General features: G+C 35.7%; 1 protein-coding gene across 20 annotated transcripts in view; it reads left to right on the top strand.

Moving 5' to 3' along the window:
• TRDN (triadin) overlaps positions 1 to 25,595 on the top strand; it is a 361,517-nt gene that overhangs the window by 85,860 nt on the left and 250,062 nt on the right. For 19 of the 20 annotated variants that reach the window (XM_077902108.1, XM_077902007.1, XM_077902138.1 and 16 more), the window contains exons 5-7: positions 6,521 to 6,580; positions 20,957 to 21,010; positions 24,279 to 24,338. In XM_077902108.1, the coding sequence (XP_077758234.1) occupies positions 6,521 to 6,580; positions 20,957 to 21,010; positions 24,279 to 24,338 (174 nt within the window). The remainder of the gene's footprint in view (positions 1 to 6,520; positions 6,581 to 20,956; positions 21,011 to 24,278; positions 24,339 to 25,595) is intronic. The other variant, XM_077902099.1, reaches the window with a different exon arrangement.

Here is a 25,595-nt window from a genome sequence, read left to right as displayed (position 1 = left end):
CCCAGGATTTCTAATGAAAGGTAAAAATGATTAGAAATACAACATTTTACTTTCTCGAAACTTTCAACTCTGCTTATGTTAGAATTTCAATCGAGAGGTGATTCATAAAGAACAGGTGAGATATGCTCCACCACCACTTTCTATATTGTGCAAGAGCTTATTATTCATAGTCCTACCTAAATATTTATTTTAAAAAATTATTATATATTTATCAAGTGGTTAGTATATGACAGCCACCATTGTTGTGTACTGAACATTTAGTGTGGAACAAAATAGACATATTCTTGCTTCCATCAAATTTAGGATTTAGTGAGAGAGATAATAATAATAATAATAATAATAATAATAATAGCAGCCACATAGGATGCTACTTAATAATCAAGTGCTATTCTAAATTCTTTACATTTTAACAAATTTTAATCCTCATGCAAATCTATGTGGAAGGTACTATTAAGAATCTCAGTTTGCTGATAAAGAAATCAAAGTTGCACAGCTAGGAAGAAAAGGCATTAGATTTCAATTGGACAGCTTGATTCCAGCATGGATTATCTTAAACACTAAGAGGTATTTTAATACATGTCAGAGATAAGGATATTTTTGTATAGATCTGTTAATAAGTTATCTATGTCTAAGTATCCTAACAAAATGCATATTTTAATATTAGAATACCATAAGTTTATGCCATCTTTCATATGATAATTATTAAAATTATTTAATGATCATTACAATGCATAAATAATGAAAACCCTAAGTATTAGTAATTTTTAATTATTTTCAACAACATAATAAAATATGGTATCTGCACCTCTTGTTTCCCAGCACTTTACAAGTCTTCAGAGACATTGGACTCTAAAGTAGTTGCTTGTTTGGTTTTGGACTTTAGAAAAAAAGGCTGACTGACTGAGGAGGGTATATTTTCTTGTTATCTTCATTGAATTATAAAGCATGAAAGCCAAGGTTTAAATTTTTCGAGTTCCTTAAATGAAAGAAATTTGTGAATGCGTTTAAAGCCTAGTGTGATCAAATTTTCTTTTCTTTTTTTTTTTTACGATTTTATTTTTATTTATTTGGGAGATAGTGAGAGAGAGAATGAGAAGGACAGAGAAAGAGAGAGGGAACAAGTGAAAGCATGAGCAGGGGAAGGGAGGGACAGAGGGAGAGGAAGAAACAGACTCCCCACTGAGCAGGGAGCCCTTAAAGAGACTCTGTCCTAGGACCCTGGGATCATGACCTGAGCCAAAGGCAGCAACTTAACCCACTGAGCTACCCAAGTGCCCTTGATCAAGTTTTCTAATGACTTCAAGTCATTAGAAAGTCATTAGTTTTAGAGTGGGAGATGAATAAAAGTAAGAATCTAAAAAGGCACACGTTAATTTTTTTTCTCCACGTTCTATATTCATTCATACTTATGTCTGTATGGAGAAAAGCAGTAGAGGAAAATCAGGAGTAGTGAGAAAAGCTGGAAAATGCTTCCCACATTCTGTTGAAATACCTTGCCCTTTAGGTGAATCTTTTAGTGTCCTTACAGCTTTTCCGACGCAGTAAACATTGGTGGAGTACTGCTTCAGGCTTCTCAGGCAAGGTTACAGGTGACTCGGTGGAAAAAGGGATTTCTTTTTGCCTCCTGACATCTTGGGATAATTGTCACTCTTTTTTCATGTTATTTTTCCCACCTCAATTCTCAGAATTCAAATACAAACTTGTATCCTTAAGGGCCTGTGGGTAGTCTCACACCTGGATCAAGATACTTTGACCTCTGTGCCTTCTTAGCTGCAAAACAATCTTTAAGGTTTACCAGTTGCCAAAATAGCTTATGATTCCAACTGGCATCTGGTGCTGAGACTTGTTACGTCTTCAGTGACTTTGGATGCTAGTCTAATGGCAACGCACATATATTTGGAGGTGAATGATGCCTGCTTTGACCTTCTTCTTTGTCCCTTGTATTTAGGATTTGTGCAGGTTTAAGGGAACTGTTCCTAAAGGGTGTCATGTTGTTAAGTGCAATTTTATGCAATGATACATTTTTGTCATATTACCAAAAAAATGGAGTTACTCACCAGCCTAAGAAATTATTAAACAACTGGAGCTAGTTTTAATATGCTATCGGAAATTTTATTTTTCTTGGAAGTTTGTTGAAAATGATAGGGCAATAAAATTCTACCTTTAGTGACTTGAATCTTTAAAATTTAATTTTAATTCTTATACGAATGGTTCTTAGCTGGAAAGAGCAGTCAAGAGTAACAAATCAAACATCATCTGCTTATGAGAAAAATATCCTTCTGAAGTCTAAATTGGTAGCACGTTGTTACTCAATTGGACAGGAGCTGGAATGGTTTTCATTTCCTGGCTCAAGTGTAAGCAGACAGAACTGGCACATGTGCAGAGGCTTCATTGGATTCTTCAAGCTTCTGATAGCCACAGGCAGTGACACTAGTCATAGGATCCAATCCCCAAAGAAAACGCAGTGCTGCAATAAAACATGCAGAGAGAGATTAAATTTATCCTTAAGTTTGAGTCCTAAGAAATAAATTTCTTTTGTCTTCTATAAGCAGAGAAATGTAGCTGTGTGTATGCCTTTAGAGGGTTAGCTGCACAAGTCTTCACTTGCCACTGTAGAAATACTAATGGTCTTCAAGTGACCATGAGTTAAAAAATTAGTTGATGATGTTCCTGCAAAAATATGCCTATGTGGGTCATCATATTTCACTATGAGCTGTAAAGATTTTATTGTGTGTATGTGTGTGTGTATTTTAATCCATGACCCCCACCGTCACTAGTGAGAAATCTAAGTAGATCTACCCAGAGCAGTGAGGCTGTCCTGTGTATAAAACTGAAGTACAGAATCAGGAAAATAAAGTAGTAGGATTTTATCCTTGAGATTGGTCTGAGTTGCAGAACTGGGTTGCGTCTGCTTAATCTACCCATAAAGTAAAAAACATACTCAGAAGTACATTATTTTTTTTCAGTCTAATTCTTCTTTAGCTCCATTTATCTTTATTTTTTCTTAAGGAAAACTTATTGAGAAGTATAGCCAACACACGGAGATTTATCTTCCTCTTAGCGTTACCTCCTTCCTATGTGTTTGGAAAGTGGTAGGCAATGCACACACACCCCTACACACACCTTTTCATGAATGGTGTTCTTGATCCTAATCTTGTTGAGATTTATCTTCTTTCACTTTATATTTTCCCTCCAGGATAGACTCCTGCTTATTTCAATTCTGTTCCATATCTAGAGCTCATTCCCATCTAATGGGATGCTTCTGTGTACGAAAAGGCTATAGACTAAGGAGTGCCAAGGAGGCTCCAGCTGCTGCTTCTCATCTCTGTTCTCTGATGTGCAAACTTCCATCTACCTTGCAGGAAATGCAGCCATGGACCAACATGGGTTGTGCAATCCCATAAACCACCACCCTATCCAGTGTGCTTCCCAAGACCAAGTAAGGCTAGGAGGCTTTGACAGGACTACCCAGGGCAGATGATCTTTAGCATCTGGTCCTGCGGAAAGTTCTAACTCAGGTCTGATCCTCCTGTGGGAGCTGCAGAACCTCTGCTTTATTCTTCTGAGTGGCCAACAGATGTCTGCAGAGAAAACACACACACACACACACACACACACACACACGCGCGCCTATCTCTAAAGGAAAAATATTCTTCTAAATGACAATTTCAAGGCCTTCTTATCTCACAATGAATGTAGTATTTCATGTAAGCTTTCAGGTTAGAAAATTTCATCTCATTTCTGTATTCAAATCCTTACTAGAGGTAAGAAACTATCCCTTAAAGCTGACTCTGTTGGCCTATCCAGACTCCTCTAAATCTTGGGCATTTTACTTGCTTTACTGGCCTGAATTCTACAAGCACCAATCTTCTCCATAGCCTCTGTTGGTCTGAATAGAAGGGAGGAAGTAAGGTACTGGAGGGGAGGATTTTGAATTTTTTTTTCACTTGGAAAAGATTTAACCCTGTGGATGACCTAAGGTTTTAAAAAGGTCATTTTGCCCACTCCTGGAACTAAACCAGCACTGTCTGATAGTAATATAATGTCAGCTGCATATGCAACTTAAAATTTTCAAGTAGCCACATGTTTAAAAATGTAAAAAGAATAATATGAAATAAATTGTACTGATGTGTCTTATTTAGCCTAATCAGGGTCTCAGTGAGGGCTCAATCAGAAAAGCAGAACCAGTAGAAGATTATGCAGATATATTTGTATATTAAGAAATTTATTACAAGGAATTGGCCTATGTCATTGTGGGGACTGGCTAAGCAAGTCAGAGCCCATAGGACAGTAGTCAGGAAGGGAAAATCACAGGCAAACTTCAATCCACAGGCAGGGACGAAAGCTGTCATCCCCAGACAGAATTTCTTCCCTCTCTCTGGAAAACCTCATGATCCAAAATCATCTTCTTATTTAAAGTCTATGGATTAGGGATTTTAATTATATCATAAAATACCTTCAGAGCAAATCCTAGATTAGCGTTCATTTGAATGACTTGGGATAGTCAACCAAGTTGACACACAAGTAAAATGATCACACTATAAATATGTCCAAAATCGTATCATTCTGATGTTATTAATATAAAATCATTAATGAGATATTTTACATTCTTTTTTGTACTAAGTCTTCATAATCCAGTATATACTTATGCTCACAACGCATCTTAATTTCAACTAACTGTATACCATGTCCTTAATATGCACGTAAGTCCTGCGGTTCCTGCCCAGTGTAGGTCCAGCTAGTGAAAGTGATTAGGCAGGCTGGTTATCTCATGTCCTTAGACAGTTCTAAAGATGCAGATTCTGTGTGTGTGTTGAATAAGATTTATGTTAGCTTTATTGCCTATAGCCTATAAGATGTGGCTTTACTGTGCCTTTGCAAACTGGGCATGTTTCTTTATAAACATCAACATTTTCCATACATGTACCTCTATATGATAATTTATGGTGCAGCACACTCTTGCTTGCATAATTGTAGAAGTGCTGTGGAAACCAAGAGCACAGGGCAAACAAAGGAAATACAGTCCTGAGCCATCTGAGCAAGCTCTTGGGGGCTCATTTTTGTCCCACAGGGGGCATTTGGCATGTCTAAAAGACATTTTTCATAGACATGACAGGGGATGGATCTATGTGCATTTAACAGGTAGAAGCCAGGGACTCTGCTAAATACCACAGCTTGCACAGAGTAGCCCCACTCTACCTCCAAACAATGATTCACCCAACTCAAAAAGGACTTTTGATAAGTGGCCAACAGATATCTGGAACACACGCGCGTGCGCGCCCGCGCGTGCACACACACACACACACACACACCTGGGGTAGGATTAAGAGATCTATAGAGAAGAGATTTTTTTAAATATGGTGAGAGAGGCAGTGAAATAGAAGTTTCCTATGGGCTTTGAAGATCTCTCTTTGATACTTGGAGAACTTTTATCAGAGATGTGATTAGGTATCTTAACTCTCGTGTATCTCTATTGCCATACCGAAGTCAGGGATGGGATAAGGGTAAAGGAATGGCCCTGTAAATGCTGACAGGGGAGATTCATGGGGCAAACAAGGGCGGGGTGGATTTTCACAGTGGGGATTACCTCCTTAGCAGGTGAAAGTCACTAACCATCTTTTCTGAAGATACTTAGGAATTTCCTACAGTTGGTCTTGATTTTCGACTTCTGGAAAAATTACGAAAATGTAAATTCACATTTACAAATGGAGAATTTAAAATGTGTACAGTAATTAGCACCAACTCAGATCATCTGTGAAATAAAGTGATAAATAAATAAGTAAAACTCATTAGCATTTTTCTAAGAAAAACCATGGTATTAAGATTAAGTCACTTTTCAGAGGTAGTAATCGTATTTGTAAACTCTAATATCTAATTTAGGTCTATCCAAATTAACTGCAAATTCAGAATTAACTTCATTTTCTAAGCCTTGGCAGTGAATGTATACTGAAGCTAGCAGAAAATTAAATATATTTGTTAAAACTTGATATTTAGAAAAAAGCTGACTTATTCCATGAAATGTGTCATATCTGCATGCAGTAATTATTGGCTAAATGCAATGCCAAATTCTGATTATAAACATAGCTTAGAGTCAATACTTCTGAGATATATTTCCTATTAGGTTGTTACAGTTCATTTCACAAATTCTTAATTTAATATGTAAAAATGAAATCTTCCTCAATCTAAATGACATTTTTACTAAGGATTCTTAATTGTATTGAGAGTGATTGAAATAAAACATAATTATAGTTTGTGATCAATTTTAGCACTAGAAATGGTGACAACATATCCTCACTGATGTAAGTTTTTAAGCTTTTTCAAATAACACTAATTTGGAGGTAAATCCAACTTTTTTCTCCTTATTTCAATAAATGAGTGATTTATGTAGCAATATGTAACAATGACTTTTTCCATTGAGGAAGAATTAGATTTCAAGGTAAAATTTTAAAGTTTAGCTATAGTATATAGTTTATACATTTTCAAAAAGAGTTTTTAAATCATAAATTCTATGTTTTCCTAGAAATACACAAAGAAAAGGCTGAAAAGGAGGAGAAACCTGAAAGGAAAATACTAGCCAAAGGTAACTGTTTTGTTTTGCATTTATTTTTATTTTTATTTAGGAAATATATTTTGGGTATTCATATGGGAGAAAGGAACATTTTCATGTGGAGTGTTCCCTTGTTTTAACATTTTTGATAGCGTGTATATGAGTACCTTTATTTCTCGGTTAACTTCAGGTACAAATATATAAGTGATATTTAAGTATTGGAATCAAAGTAACTTCAAAACATTGTGACAATCTTTAAATTATTTACCACTGTTTTTTATTTACTAAGATAGTACTGTAAATACAGTTTTGGACTGCCTAGCAAATATTTTTTTTCTTCGTTGAATATGTTACTATAATGTCAATTTTTTTTTAACCTTGAATTTTTTTGCACCATACAGTACCTTGAAAATCTTTGGCACAGAAATGCAGTCATTATATTGCCTGACTACAGACTGCTACGACCCCTCAGCTTTCTTTCACAGCCTCTAGGGGGTACATGGACATTGACAACGTGATGATTAATATCCCTTTCAACTCAACTGAATCCAGTAACTGCAATCTTGTATTTGAGGCATATTAATAATGGCCAGCATTGTCTTGCTCATTTTATAAGCATCTCTTTTCTAGGAGTGGCCCTTGTAGTCATAAAACTTTAAAGAAACCTCTAGGAAGTTAGAGCTTTCAAAGGGATATATTTCTAAATATGTCCAGGATTCCTCAATGACCAGCCTCACATGCATTTTAAGTGAGTCGGGGCAAAAATTAAAATATCAAAAAAATTAAAATATCATAATTCCATATCATAAAAAGATGTGCTCTGGACATGAAATAATTTGTCCAGGATAGACATTGAATTTTGTGTAATATTTGTTATGTCAAAACTCACTAATGTAAAATTAGTTGCAAATAGTAGGATTTCAAATAATAGAAGTTCTACTTAACCTTAAATTATACCAATATGTGAATCTATATTAAAATGCCATTTTGAATATACCTATGCACTTCCTTTTTGTGAAGAGCTTAAATCATTCTGCATATTATGTCTTTAATCCTAATGTTTGAATTCATTCCTGATTGGTCAATGAATCCTTATACAATCAGGGACATTGAAGCTTACTCAGTTGAAACCTATTTATATTTGTACTTAGGGAACTAATGTCTTCTTACTGTTCCCTTTCCTTTTTTGGTCCCTAATTCCTTTGGTCAGGGAAATAGGACACAGCTCCGGGGTATGGATTAACTAAGCTAGCCATGACTGAACTGGCTATGTGTTTCAATCTGCTGGAAGTTAAACAGAAACTCAACTGGTTCCACACGATTGGAGTCTCTGCTGTTTTATCTTGCAGACTGTACTATTAATTTAATAGCAGTACTGCTGGAGTGGCTGTGGTGATGCAGATGGCACCATTTGCATTTTGGACCTGGTTCTATTAGAGTCCTGCTGTTAAAGACTTTGAGCAGTGGGCTGTAGAGTGGGCTTATTAAACTAGTGAGTCTTGCATAATTAAAACAGTGAATTTGGCTGAAGTTTAAAATAAATTTCTCAAAGGCTGGGTTAGAGATTATTACCTGAATATATTCCCTGAATAGACCAAATATATTTTGAAACGTATTTCTCAAGAAAGAGAAAATGGAGCTTCAAGTGTTGAAGTCTTCAATAAGCTTTAGGGGTAGTTTCTTCTTTCCATATTTTTTCTGTGTCAATATGAATGAAAGTTTCCATTTTACTGCTTGGTTTCTTCATCCAGGTAGAATAATGCCTGCTTTTTATTTCCAGGTAATTCAGTGAAAATATATGTGGTTTTATAACTATTCACATATGTAGATAAATATGTTTTCTCTATGCCACATTTCATATCAGTCATGGTTATGCATGACAGATGGTTAGGAATTTAAATTCTTATCTAAAAATTTGAACTCTTATAAGAAAAGATACAATGTAGCCAAGGTAAGAGTAGCCTGTGATGGTTATAAACGTGCCAACAATTATCTGAGTCTAAAAAGCTGGTGAAAAATAAAAATAAAAAATAAAAAGCTGATGAGTTCTGGTGAAGCTGGTAAAGAAAAAAATACTGGAAGTGATAGAAGCTAGATTACTCTCTCTCTCTCTCTCTCTTTCTCTCTTTTTCTCCTTTAAGGGATTCATATGGCATTTGAAAGGGCTTTAGGAATGTTATGTCTTTGGGAAAGCTCTGGAACTTTACATGTAGATAATTTGCTCATCAAATGGAATACAAAAAAACAGACAAAATGTAGTCCCAGAGAAAATCCATTTCCAAAACAATTCTACATAAATATGCTATCTAATTAACTTTAAACATCAGCGAATCGATTTTGGTTTCCACCTCTTTTCATAGAAAATTAGTACTTTTTATAGTCATCCACCTTATCTAAATGATTTTAATTCATGAAGCCAAGGTAATTTTTATTCCTATTTTTCCCTCTGTTTATTTTGTCAGATGTTTTTTAGGGCAACACAACAGTTTCTTGGAACTGAGGGGTGAGCCCTTTAATTCTTAATCTGGCAATAAGTACTCATTTTGGTTTTAAGGTATAAGCTGTAACATGTTAGTTAATGTTTTTGTTTTAATTAACCTTGATTTGTCCCTACATAAAAGAAGTTATCACTTATTTTATCAATATGATCACAGTAAGTCTATATCCATGACCTTATATTAAAATAACGTAGTAATTCAGCGGAGTATTAGAAGAGACTTACAATCATATTTTAACTTTTCTTGGGTTACCAAGATACCACTCACCAAATTGTTGCTGATGGCCCCGTAAGTGCGTAAAATTCCATCATGCTGGAGGGGTTTGTAGGCACTGAGTGTTTTGCTGTGTCAGAAGTTAGCTTGAAGAATGCTGTTTCCAGTCCAAAGTGATGGCTTCTAATGGAAGATTCTGTAGGTCAAAATGACCTTGCAGAATACACTCATATTTAAGCCAAATCTTTTAGAATTTTTTTCTTTCTAACCTCTAAGAACTAATTTCTAGCTGGAGATGAGTAAGGCAGTCTAGAGCCCGTAGTCCATGGGTAAATCAGAGGAGTAGATGACCATTGTGGGATGCAGAGCCACATATCAAATGACAGGAAATATCAGTCAGTCTCACCCAGTTTGGGTATCCTTCAGAGGTATAAGTAACTATGTATGCACATGTCTTAAAACAAAAGGTAGATAGTCATTGTAGAGAATTATAGAAACTAGTGCTATTTGTCATCAGACTCAGGTCTGAGTTATGATTGTTAAAGACCATTTCTTTGGCTCATGGCAAACACTAGACATGCTTATTCAGTAATTAAGCTAGGAGCACAATATATGATTTTGACAAAGAAGGATGTCACCACTCTTTTCTCCTACTTTTAGAAATGTCTTGAATTAACCAGAATCCAGATCTCCTAACTACTAACTCTGTAACCTTGGACAGGTTGATTTGTTTTTTGTTGCCTCTATTTTCTCATATGTAAAAAAGAGTAGAGTACAGTTTTAAAGATTAAATGATTATGAAATTTATATATGAAACTATTCAAGGAATTCTCGGCAAATTTTAATTTCAGCAGTAACTATCAGTCAATTAACTAATCCTCTTTATCACTACTGATTAGGTCAGTGACAATCCTTTGCAGGTTTCTTTGCTGCGTTATTTCTCATCCTATATTTGGGACCACTTGATACCCACTGTATCATAAGCTGAAGGAACTTAAGCTCTCTCATCCCAAGATTCTGTAACACAACACTAAACTACCCTTTTGCCATTTCACCTCTGTATCTGTGCTTACCTTCCTAAAAACAAGACAAAACAAAACAAAACAAAACAAAAACTTCATGTAAGCATTTATCTACTATGAAACACACATTGTACTTAATCTATGATCCTAACATGTCACCTAATCTTCACGGAAGAATCCAATATGTGAGGTATAATCCCATTTAAAACCGAGAATAGGGATCCCTAGGTGGCGTAACGGTTTGGCGCCTGCCTTTGGCCCAGGGCGCGATCCTGGAGACCCGGGATCGAATCCCACATCGGGCTCCCGGTGTATGGAGCCTGCTTCTCCCTCTGCCTATGTCTCTGCCTCTCTCTCTCTCTCTCTCTCTCTGTGACTATCATAAATAAATAAATAAAAATTTAAAAAAAAAATAAAATAAAATAAAAAATAAAACCGAGAATACAGAGGTTTTTCTGACCTTAATGATTTTCTCAATATCTCATGTTTATTAAGTGGTAAAGCCAAAATTTAATCTCAGATTTCTCTAACTTAAGAGTATGTGGCTTTCCCACTATCCCTCCACCCCAGTTTCTTTCTTCTTTTTTGCTCCATTGTGTCTAAGTGTCTGTACTAGAATTTTCTCACAGCTGAAGGATCTTGAATTTTTTTCTGAACCTCCACAGTTAGGACCTTGTAATCTGCTGATTAACTTCACTGAGGCTTGGAGTTGTCTTGCTTGAGACTTACCTGCATAGCATGGTACTTAATAAACAATTTCCACCTCTAAATTGCCTCACCTTTATTTCTACACTTAGCAAGATGAGAAATGAGACCTGACAGTACTTATCCTTTTGGTAGAAATGCCAAATGGCATGTTGTGTGTGTATTAGTTTTCTGTGGCTGCTGTAACAAATTACCAAAAATGCAGTGTCCTAAAACAATAGAAATTCATTATCTTACAGTTCCCGAGGCCATAAACCAAAAATCAGTTTCACTGGGCATACACAAATTGTCATCAGGGCCAAACTACCTCAAGAACTCTAGAAGAGAATCTGTTCCTTGCCTCCTTCAGCTTCTAGGGTGGCTATACTTCTTGCTTTGTGGATGCATCACTCCAATTGCTGCTGCTGTGGTCACAGTGCCGTCTCTTCTGTCCTCAAGTCTTCCTCTGACTACCTATTATCTCTTTTCATAAAAGAGTTGCATTTAGGGTTCACCTAGATAATCCAGGATGATCTCCCTCTCTCAAGATCCTTGATTTAATCACCTTGCTATTTTTTTTTTCCCCTTATGTGGTAACATTCACAGATTCCAGGGATTAAGACAGGTATGCATTTTTAGGGGTGCATTATTTAAACCACCCCACTGAGCTACTCTTTTATAAGAGAACAAGCCAGTCAAATATTATAAAAGACTGATAGCTAAATACAAAATTTAGTATTTAATGATAGAGATCACAGAATGGCAAACTTTGCCAAATTTACTGTAGCAACATTGTCATAAGAGTTTTTATATAACTTTAGCCATCAGCACAGCAAAAATAAGATGTAAAATTATTATTGTTAGGGAATTCATGTTTGGAGGACGTATTTAGGTTTCATCGTTTACCAGAAATAGTCAGAATAATTCTATTATTTTTTATTTATTTTAAAAAGCCAGATATTTGTTCATTTTTAATTTTTTTTTCCTGACAAGGATATGTGAAGAGTTTAGTCATAATAGAAGTAAGATAATGTTTAATTATGGCCAAGATAGCACCATAACTTCCTTAAGATATTATAATATAAATTCCTCATTAAAAATTCATACTCAGCGTGCATGTACTTTAAATAAAAAACTTGAGAATGACCTGAATACCTCAAGTATTTTTTATATTAGATAATCTCTTCACATTTCATTTAAAACATTGATTAATTTAAGCACCCAAGTGGTTAATTAATTTTGATATTTGAAAAGACTGAAGAAGTAGGATGTGAAAAGTCTCTGGACCCTCCTACACAACTCTCATCTGACTTAACACAGTTAACTAACAGACTTCTTTCACTCAGTGTGTTTGAAGCTGTATTAAGTTCCACTGCACAGAATGTCTTCATCCCTCTATATTATTGGTCACAATAAAGGATATCACTATCGCCCAGGCTATTCAAACTGCAGAACTGGGGATCATTATTGCCAGTGGTGGTATGAGTTTGATGGACTTTAGAATCATCTGGATAGTTTTGAAAATATATATATTCATTGCAGACTCCATTCTGGGGCCATTAAATTTTGGGAGGTGAGACCAGGGTTCGCATCGAGCTCTTCTAATGATTTAAATGATTGGACAGGGTTAGAATTGCTGTCAACTAAACTCATGGCCTGGAGTCTGAGTTTGAGTATAGTCCACCGAAGTTTCCAGTGACAAGGCTGTATTTAAAAAAAAAAAAAAATGTATAATTGGTTGTCTTTAGGTGGGGTCTGTACCTACTGTTTATCATAGTCTTCACCACTCTTTCTCATCACTCCTGGAGTAGACATTTAATATGCCTCATTTCAGAAGAATTTGAGTTACAGTCCTACTAAAGACATCTTGGTTTCTTTCATTACAAAGAGTGGTCCTGTTTAGCCCTTGTCATACTCCTTCTTTACTATAATTTATCCTAGTCTCACCCCTTCCACTGCTATCTCCTCCATAATCACTTCTCAATTAGATTAGGGCCCTCTCTCTCTTTCTTTCTTTTTTACTTTCACTTCTTTATTAAGTAGGATAGATGCCCAGCATGGAGCCCAGTGTGGGGCCTGAACTCATGACCCTGAGATCAGAACCTGAACTGAGATCAAGAATCGGCCACTCGGGATCCCTGGGTGGCGCAGCGGTTTAGCGCCTGCCTTTGGCCCAGGGCGCGATCCTGGAGACCCGGGATCGAAGCCCACGTCGGGCTCCCGGTGCATGGAGCCTGCTTCTCCCTCTGCCTGTGTCTCTGCCTCTCTCTCTCTCTCTGTGACTATCATAAATAAATAAAAATTAAAAAAAAAAAAAAAAAAAGAATCAGCCACTCAACTGACTGAGCCACCTAGGTGCCCCTAGGAGAGTCACTTCTTAACTGATTTCCCTGAATTACTCTTCAAATTCATGCTATTCATGACACTCACAAGCTTAAATCCATCCTTTACCATTATAGTGCCTTAGAGAGAAAAACCACATTTTCTACCATGGCATAGAAGACTCTCTTCATATAATCAGCGATAACCATACAAGTGTCCAGCCTTGTGTATTTTTCCCACCCTGTAACCTCCTCCTCAACGCCCTGAACTCTCAACTCAGCCTCTGCTGCCCCCATCATAACAGCTCAGACCCACCCACACTGCCTGTGTCATAGGCGACCACACTGTGGGGTGCTCCCTAAGCAGGCTCCATTACCATCTTACAGCTCTGTGCTCTGTATGTACCATTCTCTCTGGCTAGTAGGCTCTTCTTGTGGAGTCACTTGTCAAGTCTCTTACTCATTTTTTTTGATTCTCAGATGGACTATCAGTTCCTTTCATAGGGCTTCTTTGCCGTCTTTCACTCTGGGGTCATTTAGGCATTTTCTCCACACTACTTTTCGATCCCTGATTTCACACTATAAAGAATTTTGACACCAATTTTTGGTTTGGGTGTATGGATCTAATTCATTAAGGGCAGGAACTATATTTGTCTTCATATATGTTCTAGGTCACTTTTGACATTTCCTCTTGTGCTTCTGTGTTTTCTTATTTATAAACAAAGAGATTCAAGCTCAGTGGTCTTTCAGATTCCTACTCGCTCTGAATTCGTGTGCTTATATCAAATTAAAAATGACTCTAACATCTAGCAAAGTACCCAACACATGAAACATGTTCAATAAACATTGAAATAATGAATGAACTAATTAATGAAATATTCATTTTCTCTATTTTGTTAATCTTTACTTGACTCCTATTGACAATTTTTTCCTTGGATATTTCTATGTTTATTTTCAAATATATATAATTATTCAGCTTTAATTGGGCTATTGTAATGTCAAATTTATTCGGTCAGCAGCAATTGAAGAATTTGATAGTAAGCTCCATTATTAAAACAAAGACAATCTGTAACATGTAATTAGGAAAAACAATAAAATTTATAATATAATAATATAGATTAAAGTAATACAGATTAATTTGGACAATTTGGAAAATGCAAAATAGGAAGAAAAAAGAACCACAAACCAATTATTCAAAGATAAATACTAATATATTTTTTATTTTCCTCCAGTTTTTTCTTTCATTTAATTTTTTTAATGCAATTGCCTAATGCAATTGCAATTTTTTTTTTTAAGATTTTATTTATTTATTCATGAGAGACACAGAAAGAGAGAGAGACAGACAAAGACACCGGCAGAGGGAGAAGCAGGCTCCTGATGTGGGACTCGATCCTGGGACTCCAGGATCATGCCCTGGGCTGAAGGCAGGCACTGAACAGCTGAGCCACCTAGAGATCCTTCTGCAATTGCAAATTTTATTGTTATTTTTCAGATAACATTTAGGCTTTTATTTAACTATTAAACATGTTAATTTACTCCTAGAATAAACTAAAAGAGACTGGAACCTGGTGGGTAAACATACAACTATATGAGGGAACTTTATCCAAGATGGTTTCTAGACAAAAGGAAAGTTTTTTAGGCATTCAAAACAATAGGTATTTGCTACATCAACCTGAGATTTTTATTTATTTATATTTTTTTTGTTTATTTTTATTTTTATTTTTTTCAGCCTGAGATTTTTAGTGTTCAGGTGAAGAACTGACCTCAGGAGTGGGGAAAAGTTCACAGGGAGAAGTGAATGCTGATGAATGGCATGCGGTCAATATCAAAGTGGACCAGCCAGTGGAAATGGGGGAACCCTGGATAGGAGATATTGTAAATAGAAAAAAATTGGTCACAGCCATTAGGCAATAATATACATTGTTATTCATAGTATTTAATTTGTACCAAACACCATACTGAACACCCAAAATTCAAGGATAAATTTTTAAGGCTCAGTCCAATGAGAGATCTAAAACAACAAATACACAGTTATACCACTGTGTAGTAAGTACTTCACAAAGAGATGTCCTAAAGGAGACGACTGGCTGCCTCAGTTGCTGAATAGTTCTGATTGGAGTTTTCTGGTGAAGCATTATAGGGAATGGACAGCTTAGGATTTAGATGTGCACTCTGGAACCTAAAATGGAAGACATAAGAGCTAGGTCAAGGGTCAGTCATCAACAAATCAGGTGAGAACTTGGTTAAGAGAGCACAAGAGAACCCAAATGATTGGTATCAGTATCCGTTTCCTAGTAACAAAGTATGAAAAACCAGATGGCTTAAAATAACAGAAATTTATTGTCTCACAGTTACAGAGGTTAATTAAATTTATTTGCCACCATCAATTGAAAAATATAGTAGCCTATATATTGTCTCCAACATCAAGATTTCAGCAGGATTAATGATCTCAAAGAGCTCTACTGGAGACTATTCCATGCTTCTCTTAGCTCCTGGTGGTTGGCAATCTTTGGTTTATAGGTGAGCCACTCCAGTCTCTACCCTCATTTTTAAGTGGTTTTCTCCCTGCATCCCTGTTTCTTCCCTCTGTGCATATCTCTGTGTTCAAATTTCCCCTTTCCATGAGGACCCCAGTCATATTGAATTAAAGATCACGGTAACAACTTCATTTTAACCTGATTGCCTGTTTAAAGACTCTATTTCCAACTAAGGTCACATTCTGAGGTTCTGGGGATTAGGACTTCAACACATCTTTTGAGACTATGCAATTCAATGCATAATGGTATTATATGCAGTCAGAAGAACATTTTTAAGAGGGTAATTTAGAATAATAATCCTGATTGACTGGTTTAGGATTGTTTCTGGGAAACAATTATAGTACTGGAATCATAGGCTGGCAAAGGATTTTGCTGGAGATGAGAATCAAAAGCCAAAAAGGATAGGACATTAAAATGTATCTGAATATCCTGGAGCTCCTTATAAAAATGCTCTCAAAGACCACAAACTAATTTAGCCAGCCTGTATTGTATAAACTTTTACTTTTGCCTTCTCTCAGCCATACTTAATTGACTCTTTACAGTACAAAATATATTTTCTTTTTCTCTCTGGCAGTTGTGCAAGATGAACCTGGAAAATGAGACAAGAAGGCTCTACACAAAGCTATGCATCACCTCCCCCACAGTGATTGTTCACTTTGAGGAGGTGGCTACAGTTCTGACTGAGCCTCAGTTGAAGGGGAAATTACCTGTACAATTAAATCAGATTTGAGAGTAAAATTAATATTTTGGGGGACGCCTGGGTCGCTCAGTGGTTGAGCATCTGCCTTGGGCTTAGGGCATGATCCTGGGGTCCCTGCAGGGAGCCTGCTTTTCCCTCTGCCTGTGTCTCTCCCTCTCTCTGTGTGTCTTTCATGAATAAATAAAATCTTTTTAAAAAATCCACTAATATATTGGAATTTAACTGTATACTTTGTGATTTGAAGCATATATCAGAGGAGCTTTATAACTTTGGGTAATTTGCTTAATCTACATTTTAATACATAAAGAAAAGTAATTTTATTTTTACTATTTTTTAAGGTTTTGTTTATTTATTCATGAGAAACACAGAGAGAGAGGTAGAAACATGGGCAGAGGGAGAAACAGGCTCCCTGTGGGGAGCCTAATGCCAGACTTGATCCCAGGATCCCGGGATCACAACCTAAGTTAAAGGCTGACCCTCAACCACTGAACCACCCAGGTGCCTCAAGAAATGTAATTTTATTGTGAAAAATAAGTGTATATATTATTGCAGGATTGACTGTAGATAACATGCTTCAGGAATCCAACCAGCAGCCTTTGACTCTTAAAAACAAGTTTCTAGTCTGCACAAGACCTACATGGACAAGGCTTCAGAGTTTTTGGAGGAAGAGTACTGATTTGGCAATCTGATCACCATATTCTCATTCTTCTCTGCCATGGACTCCTTTGAGGCAGTGTTTTCTTATCTGGAGAAAAAGAAGTTCAGGCTAATTGATCTCTTAGGTTTCTATCAGCTCCAAAATTGTGTGCTTATTTTAAGTAAAAAGTGATAAAGTCATCCTTTAGGAAGAATGAGTAATACAATCATGGACAATTTTCTCTCCTCAAGAGTGTTTTTTCTATTGAGTTCATCATTATCGCTTAGAATGTGTAGAGCATCTTGCCTTAGCACAGAATGGAAATTCTACAGATTAGTTACAAAACTAAATACACAAAAACATACAGAGACATACATACTAACCAAGAACGCATCTGACATTTTGTTCGGTGTTGGCTAAGGCCTAGGCTCTTCAGTACTGAAAACTTTTTGACACCCAACTTTTGAGTTTTTCCAACGAGAAACAGAGAGATCAGCAAAGAGCTCCACCAACCTGGCCCTGAATGCCTACTGCTTGGCCTGTAGGGAAGGTTTACCAGATTAGAACTTCAGGGTCAGGTGCACTATGAGCTCTAGTACATTTAGGAAAGGACACAGGGCCTGTCTGACAACTTGCCAGGGCCAAGCTCTGTAAAAGCACAGAGCACAGCTTGCAGAATGCTGGAAAGGGACCACATGGGGTGGGCGAGAGAGACTGCTGCAGTGTTAAGTTGAGCTGAATGTTCTGGTCAGGGAAAGGTCAGAGTCTGGGCAAGTGTAGGAATAGCAGGGCCATGCCAACTCCGATGCCAAACATCAGGGCCATTCCAACTGGTGGATTCCATTTGTTTTTAATTATCAGTATACCGAAGGGACTTTTGCTTCTTGTAAATAAGGATGACAAACAAATTAAGCTCCAGCAGGTGCAACAAGCTTATTTTGTCCTGAGCTAAAACTATCCTAGCTAGCTAAGATGTTACTTGCCAAACAGAGCTGGTGACAAGAAAGGTACTTTTTTCTTCTTCCATTTGAAAACTTCTGGTTGTAGTTTCTAAGCAATGGAGTGCACAAGCAAATGCAGTTGTTGTAGCAAAGTGTTTTCTATTTTAGTGTGATTATTAAGGCAGTTACTGATGGTTGCATTGCTTTGATAAAAGAAATTTTAAAACTTGGTATCTGAGATCTCAGTCTTGCCAAAGTTTGAAGTTTTCATCCAAGAAGCTTTAGTGGCTGTCTGCCATTTTGAACAGCTCCCTAGAGCACATGGGTCCAGCTGTTTCACTGAGCAATGTTATGGTACCATTTCTGAGGGGGATAATGAAATTCCAGCATACAGGATTGTGTCTGTAAATCAAAACTTAGACTGTGAGGAACCAGATTTTCCCCCAGGGTAACAGGAATAAGGCATTAATATGCTAATTTGAGTCTGAATTCAGCCCCCCCTTGCTCTTTTGATTTTGTTTTAATTCTTCCATTTATGCCTGTGCACACGTCAGCCAGAAAATCCTTTAGTGGAATGGACAACCAGCTGTCCGAGGTGGGTGAGGTCTGGTCCTTCACAGAAGCAGAGACACAGATTAGGTGTTCTCCTGGGGATTTTGCCAATCAGGTTCCAAAAGCACAGCTTATCTCATACAAACTTGGTTCCCCCTAGAGAACTTTTAAAAGAGGCTTTGTGTTTGCCAAGATTCTCTTTTGGTTTTTAGCTTAATTAATAGATATCTCAAAGAATCAAAATAAGCTATTTGTGGTCATGTTTACATATAATGTCCTCTCTTTATTTTGTGAGATATTTATACTGAACTTAATAACTCAGAAACACCTAAAAGGAGTATTAAATGTGAGGAAAAATAATGTCGAGATGTTCAAAGGTGAATTTTTTTCTTTTTCTGCCTCTCACTGGGGTTTAATTATTTAAGAAATTTTGATAAACTATAAAACTTTCAGTGGCCAGAAGCAAGCAGTGCTTATAAAATCTATACCATATCGTTAATAAATAGGATTGTATTAGAAGGTGAAAGTAGTTTTCCTTAGAATATTTCAGAATTTGGCTTACTCTAAAAGAAATCTATTAAAATTCCACTATGGGGCAAACACCATGAGATGAGCCAGGGATACGAAAAAGAAATAATGTGGCATAGGCTTTGGAGTGATTTCACCTTCTAGGGAGTCAGATACATGAACAGTGGCAGTACTATCACTTAATTGTTAAAATGGAATTATGCATATGGTTCCATTGATGTGTGAACTAAGTAGAGATGAAAGAACATTTTACAGTGGAGGAGGAAAGTGAGTCAGTACTGAAAGAGCACACTGACAAGAGGAAGCGTGGGAGTAGAAATTCTAGGTGGAAGGCACAGGCAGGGAAACAGGAGGGCACACGGTGTGCATGTGGAGCTACAATCATTTTGATATAACTGGAACGTGAAGTTCAGGGGGACGTTCGTGTGGATAAGATTGGGTTGATAAGCAAATATCAAACCATCAGAGCAATAAAATAGTTTTGGATTTTACATAGCACCTACTATGTAAGAGATACCATGTGTAGGCAATGAGGGAGATACTAGCTAATATTTGTAACAGGTCAATAGTATAATCAGATTTTCTAATAGGGATTAGAAAGGTTATTCTGAAAAAATCTCAAGCTGAAGGTTCAAGGGAATAGTTAGGATATTATTATAATAATATCTGCAATAATAATGTAGCAATAAGGGCATTCTACTCCAAATATTGACGTGGTTTCTTTCCCTTTCACCTTTCCCTTCCCTTAACGGGTTAATGTCTTCTCATCTTTCACCTCCTTAAATGTGAGACACTCCCCAAGTGCACAGACTAGCTAGGTCTCTGAATGCTACCCTAAATATTTTCTTCATGGCAGTTATATCAACTGCAATTAACTACCTTTGCAGTTGTTTGTCCTACTTCCATTATTCATCAGCTTGTTGACATCACAGTGACGGGGATACAGTCTGTCTTGCCTAACAGTCTTCAGCACACAGCAGGTGCTTTCTATATTTTTGTGTAAGTCAATGACAGGAGGAGAATATAATATTGGATCAAAAAATATGTGTAAAGGTAATATTGAAGGGTGGATTGAAAGAATTTGGCAAATGAACATAAATGGAAATTAAAAGATGAATCCTGGATGACTCCCATGTTTCTAGCCTGACCATTGGACATGTCGTTAATAAGAGTTATGACTAAATTGTGGGGATAGATTTTGATTTAAATTTGAGCCCTACTATATTAATTAATTGGATCACGGCTTATAGTAAATTAAGTTTAGTTTTCTTTGAAAGGATTTGGTGTCATTCTAGTCTCATGCCAGCGTATTTTCAAAAACTTTTAGTATGGAATGCTTCTGTAGAAGGGTAACACACATAATTTATGTTGATTATACTTTGCATCGGATTCAGAAAATTATCTCTCTGTATTTCTGTTTTTATATTTTGCTGTTTTTCCCAGCATTATGCTGGGCTCCTTTGGTGCATAGCATGATAAATTTTTGAAATTTTCTACTACATTATGTTGAAGTTAAAGATTTGAAAGAGCTGAGGTGTATTCTTACATTTGCAATCAGACTTGGTTTTGGTACAAGTTTGTGCATGGATATGAAATAAAACTAGAAATAAAAAAATATAGTTTTGTTAATATTTAAACACCTAACTATGTAAAACCTCATTCTAATTAAAAAAGATTTTCAAAAGCAAAAGATAAGTTTTTGACATCAAAAATTGCCATGCAAACGTCTCATTATTTATTCTCTTTAAGTGAAAAGTATTGTCTGTTTTTTTCCAGTTGCACACAGAGAAAAAGAAAAAGTAAAAGAAAAAGAAAAATCTGAAAAGAAAGGTATGGAGTTAGTCTTACTCTTGTTCTTACACATTGGCCCCTCCTCCTTTGAATTCTTCTTCTCTACATTGGATTTTTAAAAATTATATTATGATATTTTCCTTAGAATTGAATCTATAAGGAGTCATTTCTAGGTTGAAGCAAAAAAAAAATACTTAAGACTCAAATTCTGTTACCAAATTACTTTCTAGAAATATATCTATTTTTCCCCTGGCAGTTGTGAGACTGCCTTAGCCAACAATGAGGCTATTATTTCACAGAATATTTGCCCATTTGACAGGTAAGAAAGTATACTTCATTATTTTTAACCTTCATTCTTTGATGACCTCTAGGACTGGAATTTTAACAAATTTTAATTTGTATGTATTAGTTTAGAAACTACAATGTAGACTCCTTGTTTCATACATACAGATACACTGAAAAGCTCCTGCCTTCGTCTGAGTCTTTCAGATCCCATTCCATCCTACCCAATCATACACACAATGAACCGTATTCGAGTTTTATGTGTATCTTTCAGGGCTTCAATATGTATTTATAAGATAATATAGATTATAGTTTCTTGCTGTTTTTTTATTTTTTACACAAAATTTAATGTGTCCTCTATTCTGGCTTTTATAATTCAATAATATGCCTTAGATATCTTTCCATATCGGTAAATAGGTATTTTCCTCATTTTTTAAAAAAAGTTTCATAGTACGTATGTATTTATTTACTATTTTTTTAATCATTTTTTTATTGGAGTTCAATTTGCCAACATATACCATAACACCCAGTGCTCATCCCGCCAAGTGCCCCCCTCAGTGCCCATCACCTAGTCACCCCCACCCCCGACCACCTCCCTTTCCACCAGTTTCATAGTATTTAAATGGAGATATTTTCTTCCACTTTATCTTTAAACTGCTTATTATTTGTAGGTTGAAGGATTTAAATATGATTTTTAGTGATGTATATTTCTTATGTAACTATTCACACTCATTACAGATTTTGCCTAATAATACTTGTGCATGTCATCTGGGTATATTTTTTTGTCACTTTTTCAGATATTTTTCTCTGGTTTCATGGTTAAGGTTAGGGTTTCTGTCTTTGTGCATAGACACGTGTGAGCGCATATGTGTGTATATGCATGTGTTTGTGCTTTGATTCTTGAATTTTTATCTTTGGCTAGATACATTGATAGTTTCTTTTGACATGTTTGCTCTGAATCTTCATTCAAAGATTAATTAAATACTTACTAATATTGCCCCAAGTTTTAAAAATTAGTTTTGTATTTCACATTTAACTTTAATTCATCACAAATCCATTGCAATGTACGATGTGAAATAAAACTCTAATTTCTTTTTTTTTTCTACTCTTGTTTTAGAGTGGCTATGTCTAGGATATTTGTGCTAGATTTTAGCTGATTTCTATATCCACAATATACATAGCCTGCTGAGCTATCTTCTGTGAAACATTCCATAGCTAGACTATTTTAGAATATTTTAGGAATCAGATCATCGAAACATGTTTCAATCTTTATTTTATAATCACATCTAAAATTTCAAATTAAATACTTATTGCTTTATTAATGTTTACTTAGTGATAATAGCCACAAATTTTAATACAGCCACCTTTTTTGCTCTAGAAACAGGTGTCTATTTCCCTTCTGCTATTAATTTATGTAGAACCATTGGCATCAGGTTCGATGCACTCTGAGTGAATGAAATAATCTCATATTTCTTATGATTTTTTTTCAACTTTCCCAGTGGCTAAATATCTTTTAATAAAAAGTAGTTGAGAATTTGTTGCTACTAAATTATACATGTTACAGGGGAATTTTCAAATTGGAAAGCAGAACAAAATCGTTCATTGTAAGTGTCCTTTCATTCATTGTTAACCAATGAAAGGAGTTTGCTTTTTATGAAGTAAGTTATTTTACTGGGCTCCATGACCTTGTGTGAATTGTGCCTTTCTTAGGTTGGCATAGTGCTCCTTCAGCTAATGTTGTCCAAGCTATTACTCATAACCCCAAACGGTAGTGGAGATGGCTGTGGGGGCAGGCTGAGAGGTTGAGAGGCTCACTGGACAGGGAGGCACCTGCTCTTTCTCTAGCTCAGCAACTGCCAGGGTCACTTGGTCTTCAACGGAGCATTGTGCTTTAAGCTTTCTGTGAGGTTTGCTTTATCTCTCCAAGGTTCTGGAGAAACTATTCATCAGCTGTATTTTAAAAGAATAGTTTGGTAAATACATGTTTAGAGACATTTTTTCTTTTATAATACAAATAAAGCTGATGGATGTTAATGTTTTTATTATATAGTTGGAGAAACGGAAATAATTGGGACTCTAATTTTTTACTCCAATAATTTGGCTCTTTCCTTAACCCAACTGTTTAATTAAATCTCTTACTTTTTCATTTAATTTCCTATCACTTGTTGCATTCCCATTATTCTCTGATAAATAATACATAAATGTTGAAAAATGTATGGTGGTTTGGGAAACTACCAAACCACACACAGTTTAGTACACTTGAAAGATGACTAACCTGCACATGCTCCTTTACTTAATAAAGTTAGGAAAAAAATTCATATTGACTTATTAATTTATTACATAATGATGAAAAGGTATGATGTTTCAGGTATCATGTCAAATACTATTCAATTAAGAAGCTACACACCATCACTAATCATTTGTGATTACATTATACTTTATTGGTTGTTCTCTCCCGAACATACTATTTCTTAGGGATTATTCAGAAAAACTTTTTCATTGTCAAAATGTCTTTAGAGTGGAGGACATTTGATAAGCAGAGACCAGAAATGCTAAGCATTTTTGTTGATGCATAAGACAGTCCCTTATAGTAAGAAATTATTATTCCCCAAACGTCAATTATGTCCTGGTTGAGAAACACTGTTCTTAATCAAAGCTCTAATTCTGATTTAAATATTTATTCCAATTAATCATAAAGAGAGTATTTCTCTCTGATAAAATAGCATCTTTTGACAAGTTATCCTAAAACTGCTCTCTCTGTCTTTCCTGAAAACTTTATCTATTTAGAATAATAACTTTAAAAAGGAGAATGAGAGTAGCTTTCAAAATGCTTTCTAAATCTTTAAATTGGGCTTTATCCAGGTATTATTACATTAGTATCTTTTTACTTCTAAATCAGGCTTATTAATGTCATCGATCTTCAAAATAGTTCATGATTTTGGTGGCTATAGAAATTGAGGTAAAGAGAAAGCTTGGGCTTGAAATCTACTGAAAGTGTGTACTAATATAAAATTTTCTGTTTAAGCAACTCACAAGGAAAAAATTGAGAAAAAAGAAAAACCAGAAACAAAGACAATGGCAAAAGGTAACTTTTCCCTTTATTCCTTCTTTCTTTCCTTTGTTCATTCATTCATTCATTTGTTTGTACAATAGTTCCTTCCTTCTTAGGACGCTTCACACCCAACATGAAACCCAGTGCAGGGCTTAAACTCATAACCCTGAGATCAAGACCTGAACTGAGAACAAGAGTCAGATGCTTCACTGACTGAGCCACCCAGATGCCAACCCCCCTTCATCATTTCTATAACTAAACTATTTTTACTTGAAAATATTACATTTTGGGTGTCAGATAGCTGGGTATTATAAGTATTAAGCATTTCCTTTACACAAAAATTAATTTAGTCTTAAATTTAAAATGTAATATTTTAAAGAATAATAAAACTAAATGCTTAAAATAATAGAGCCTATGAAAATGTGAGAGGAAGATGAAGGGCTTTTCCATAGGTGATGGGAAGAATTTGTAACCCCAAGACCTTTACCACTTGCTGTTATCCTCATGGATATGTTATATTACATGCCAAAGAGGACTTTGCAGAAGTAGTTCAGGTTGATCTAAACTACGGAGATCATCCTGGATTATCCAGGTAGGCTCAGTGTAATCTTATGAACCTTTAAAGCATAGAGATGTCACAGAAGAGAAATGGAGGTTTGAAGTGCGGGAAGGATTTGTCTCCCCATTGTTGGCTTGAAAATTGAGGGGAGCACATAGACAGCTCCCCTCAATTCTGTGAGAAGAATTTTGTCAACATGTTGAATAAAGTGAATCTTCCCCAGAGCCTCCAGTAAAAAATGCAGCTCTGTTGGCAATTTGATTTCAGCCTTGTGAACCTTAAGCAGAAAACAATGGAGCCATATTGTGCCAAAACTTTTGAACTTTGGAAACTGGGAGATATTAAATGGATATTGCGGTAATAAGCAGCTAAGTTTGTGGTAATTTGCTACATATTTGGTTTATAGCTTTTGACCAGTAGTACGCTTTGAGTTAATTATAGAAGTTTCAAATTCAGGATTTTTTTTTCAAGAAGAAAGGATAATGCATATATCTTGATTGATATATTAAGCCATTGAAGACCAAAAGTGTCTTAATAATATATCCCCCCCATATCAATTAGAATATAAACACAATGTTATGTATTTTGGAGGATTACATAAATACTAAATTATAAATTTAGTTTTAAATTTTTTGACAGTTTTTTGATGTTAAAAAAAATATGGATTCTAACTGGTAGTTCAATCTTGTCTCCTAAATTTACATTTTCTTTTCCCGTTTTAAAATATAGAT

The sequence above is a fragment of the Canis aureus genome, chromosome 1 (assembly GCF_053574225.1).
Source record: "Canis aureus isolate CA01 chromosome 1, VMU_Caureus_v.1.0, whole genome shotgun sequence".
Taxonomy (NCBI): domain Eukaryota; kingdom Metazoa; phylum Chordata; class Mammalia; order Carnivora; family Canidae; genus Canis; species Canis aureus.
The sequence above is the reverse complement of the archived record's forward strand: the minus strand, read 5'-3'. Positions and strand labels throughout refer to the sequence as shown.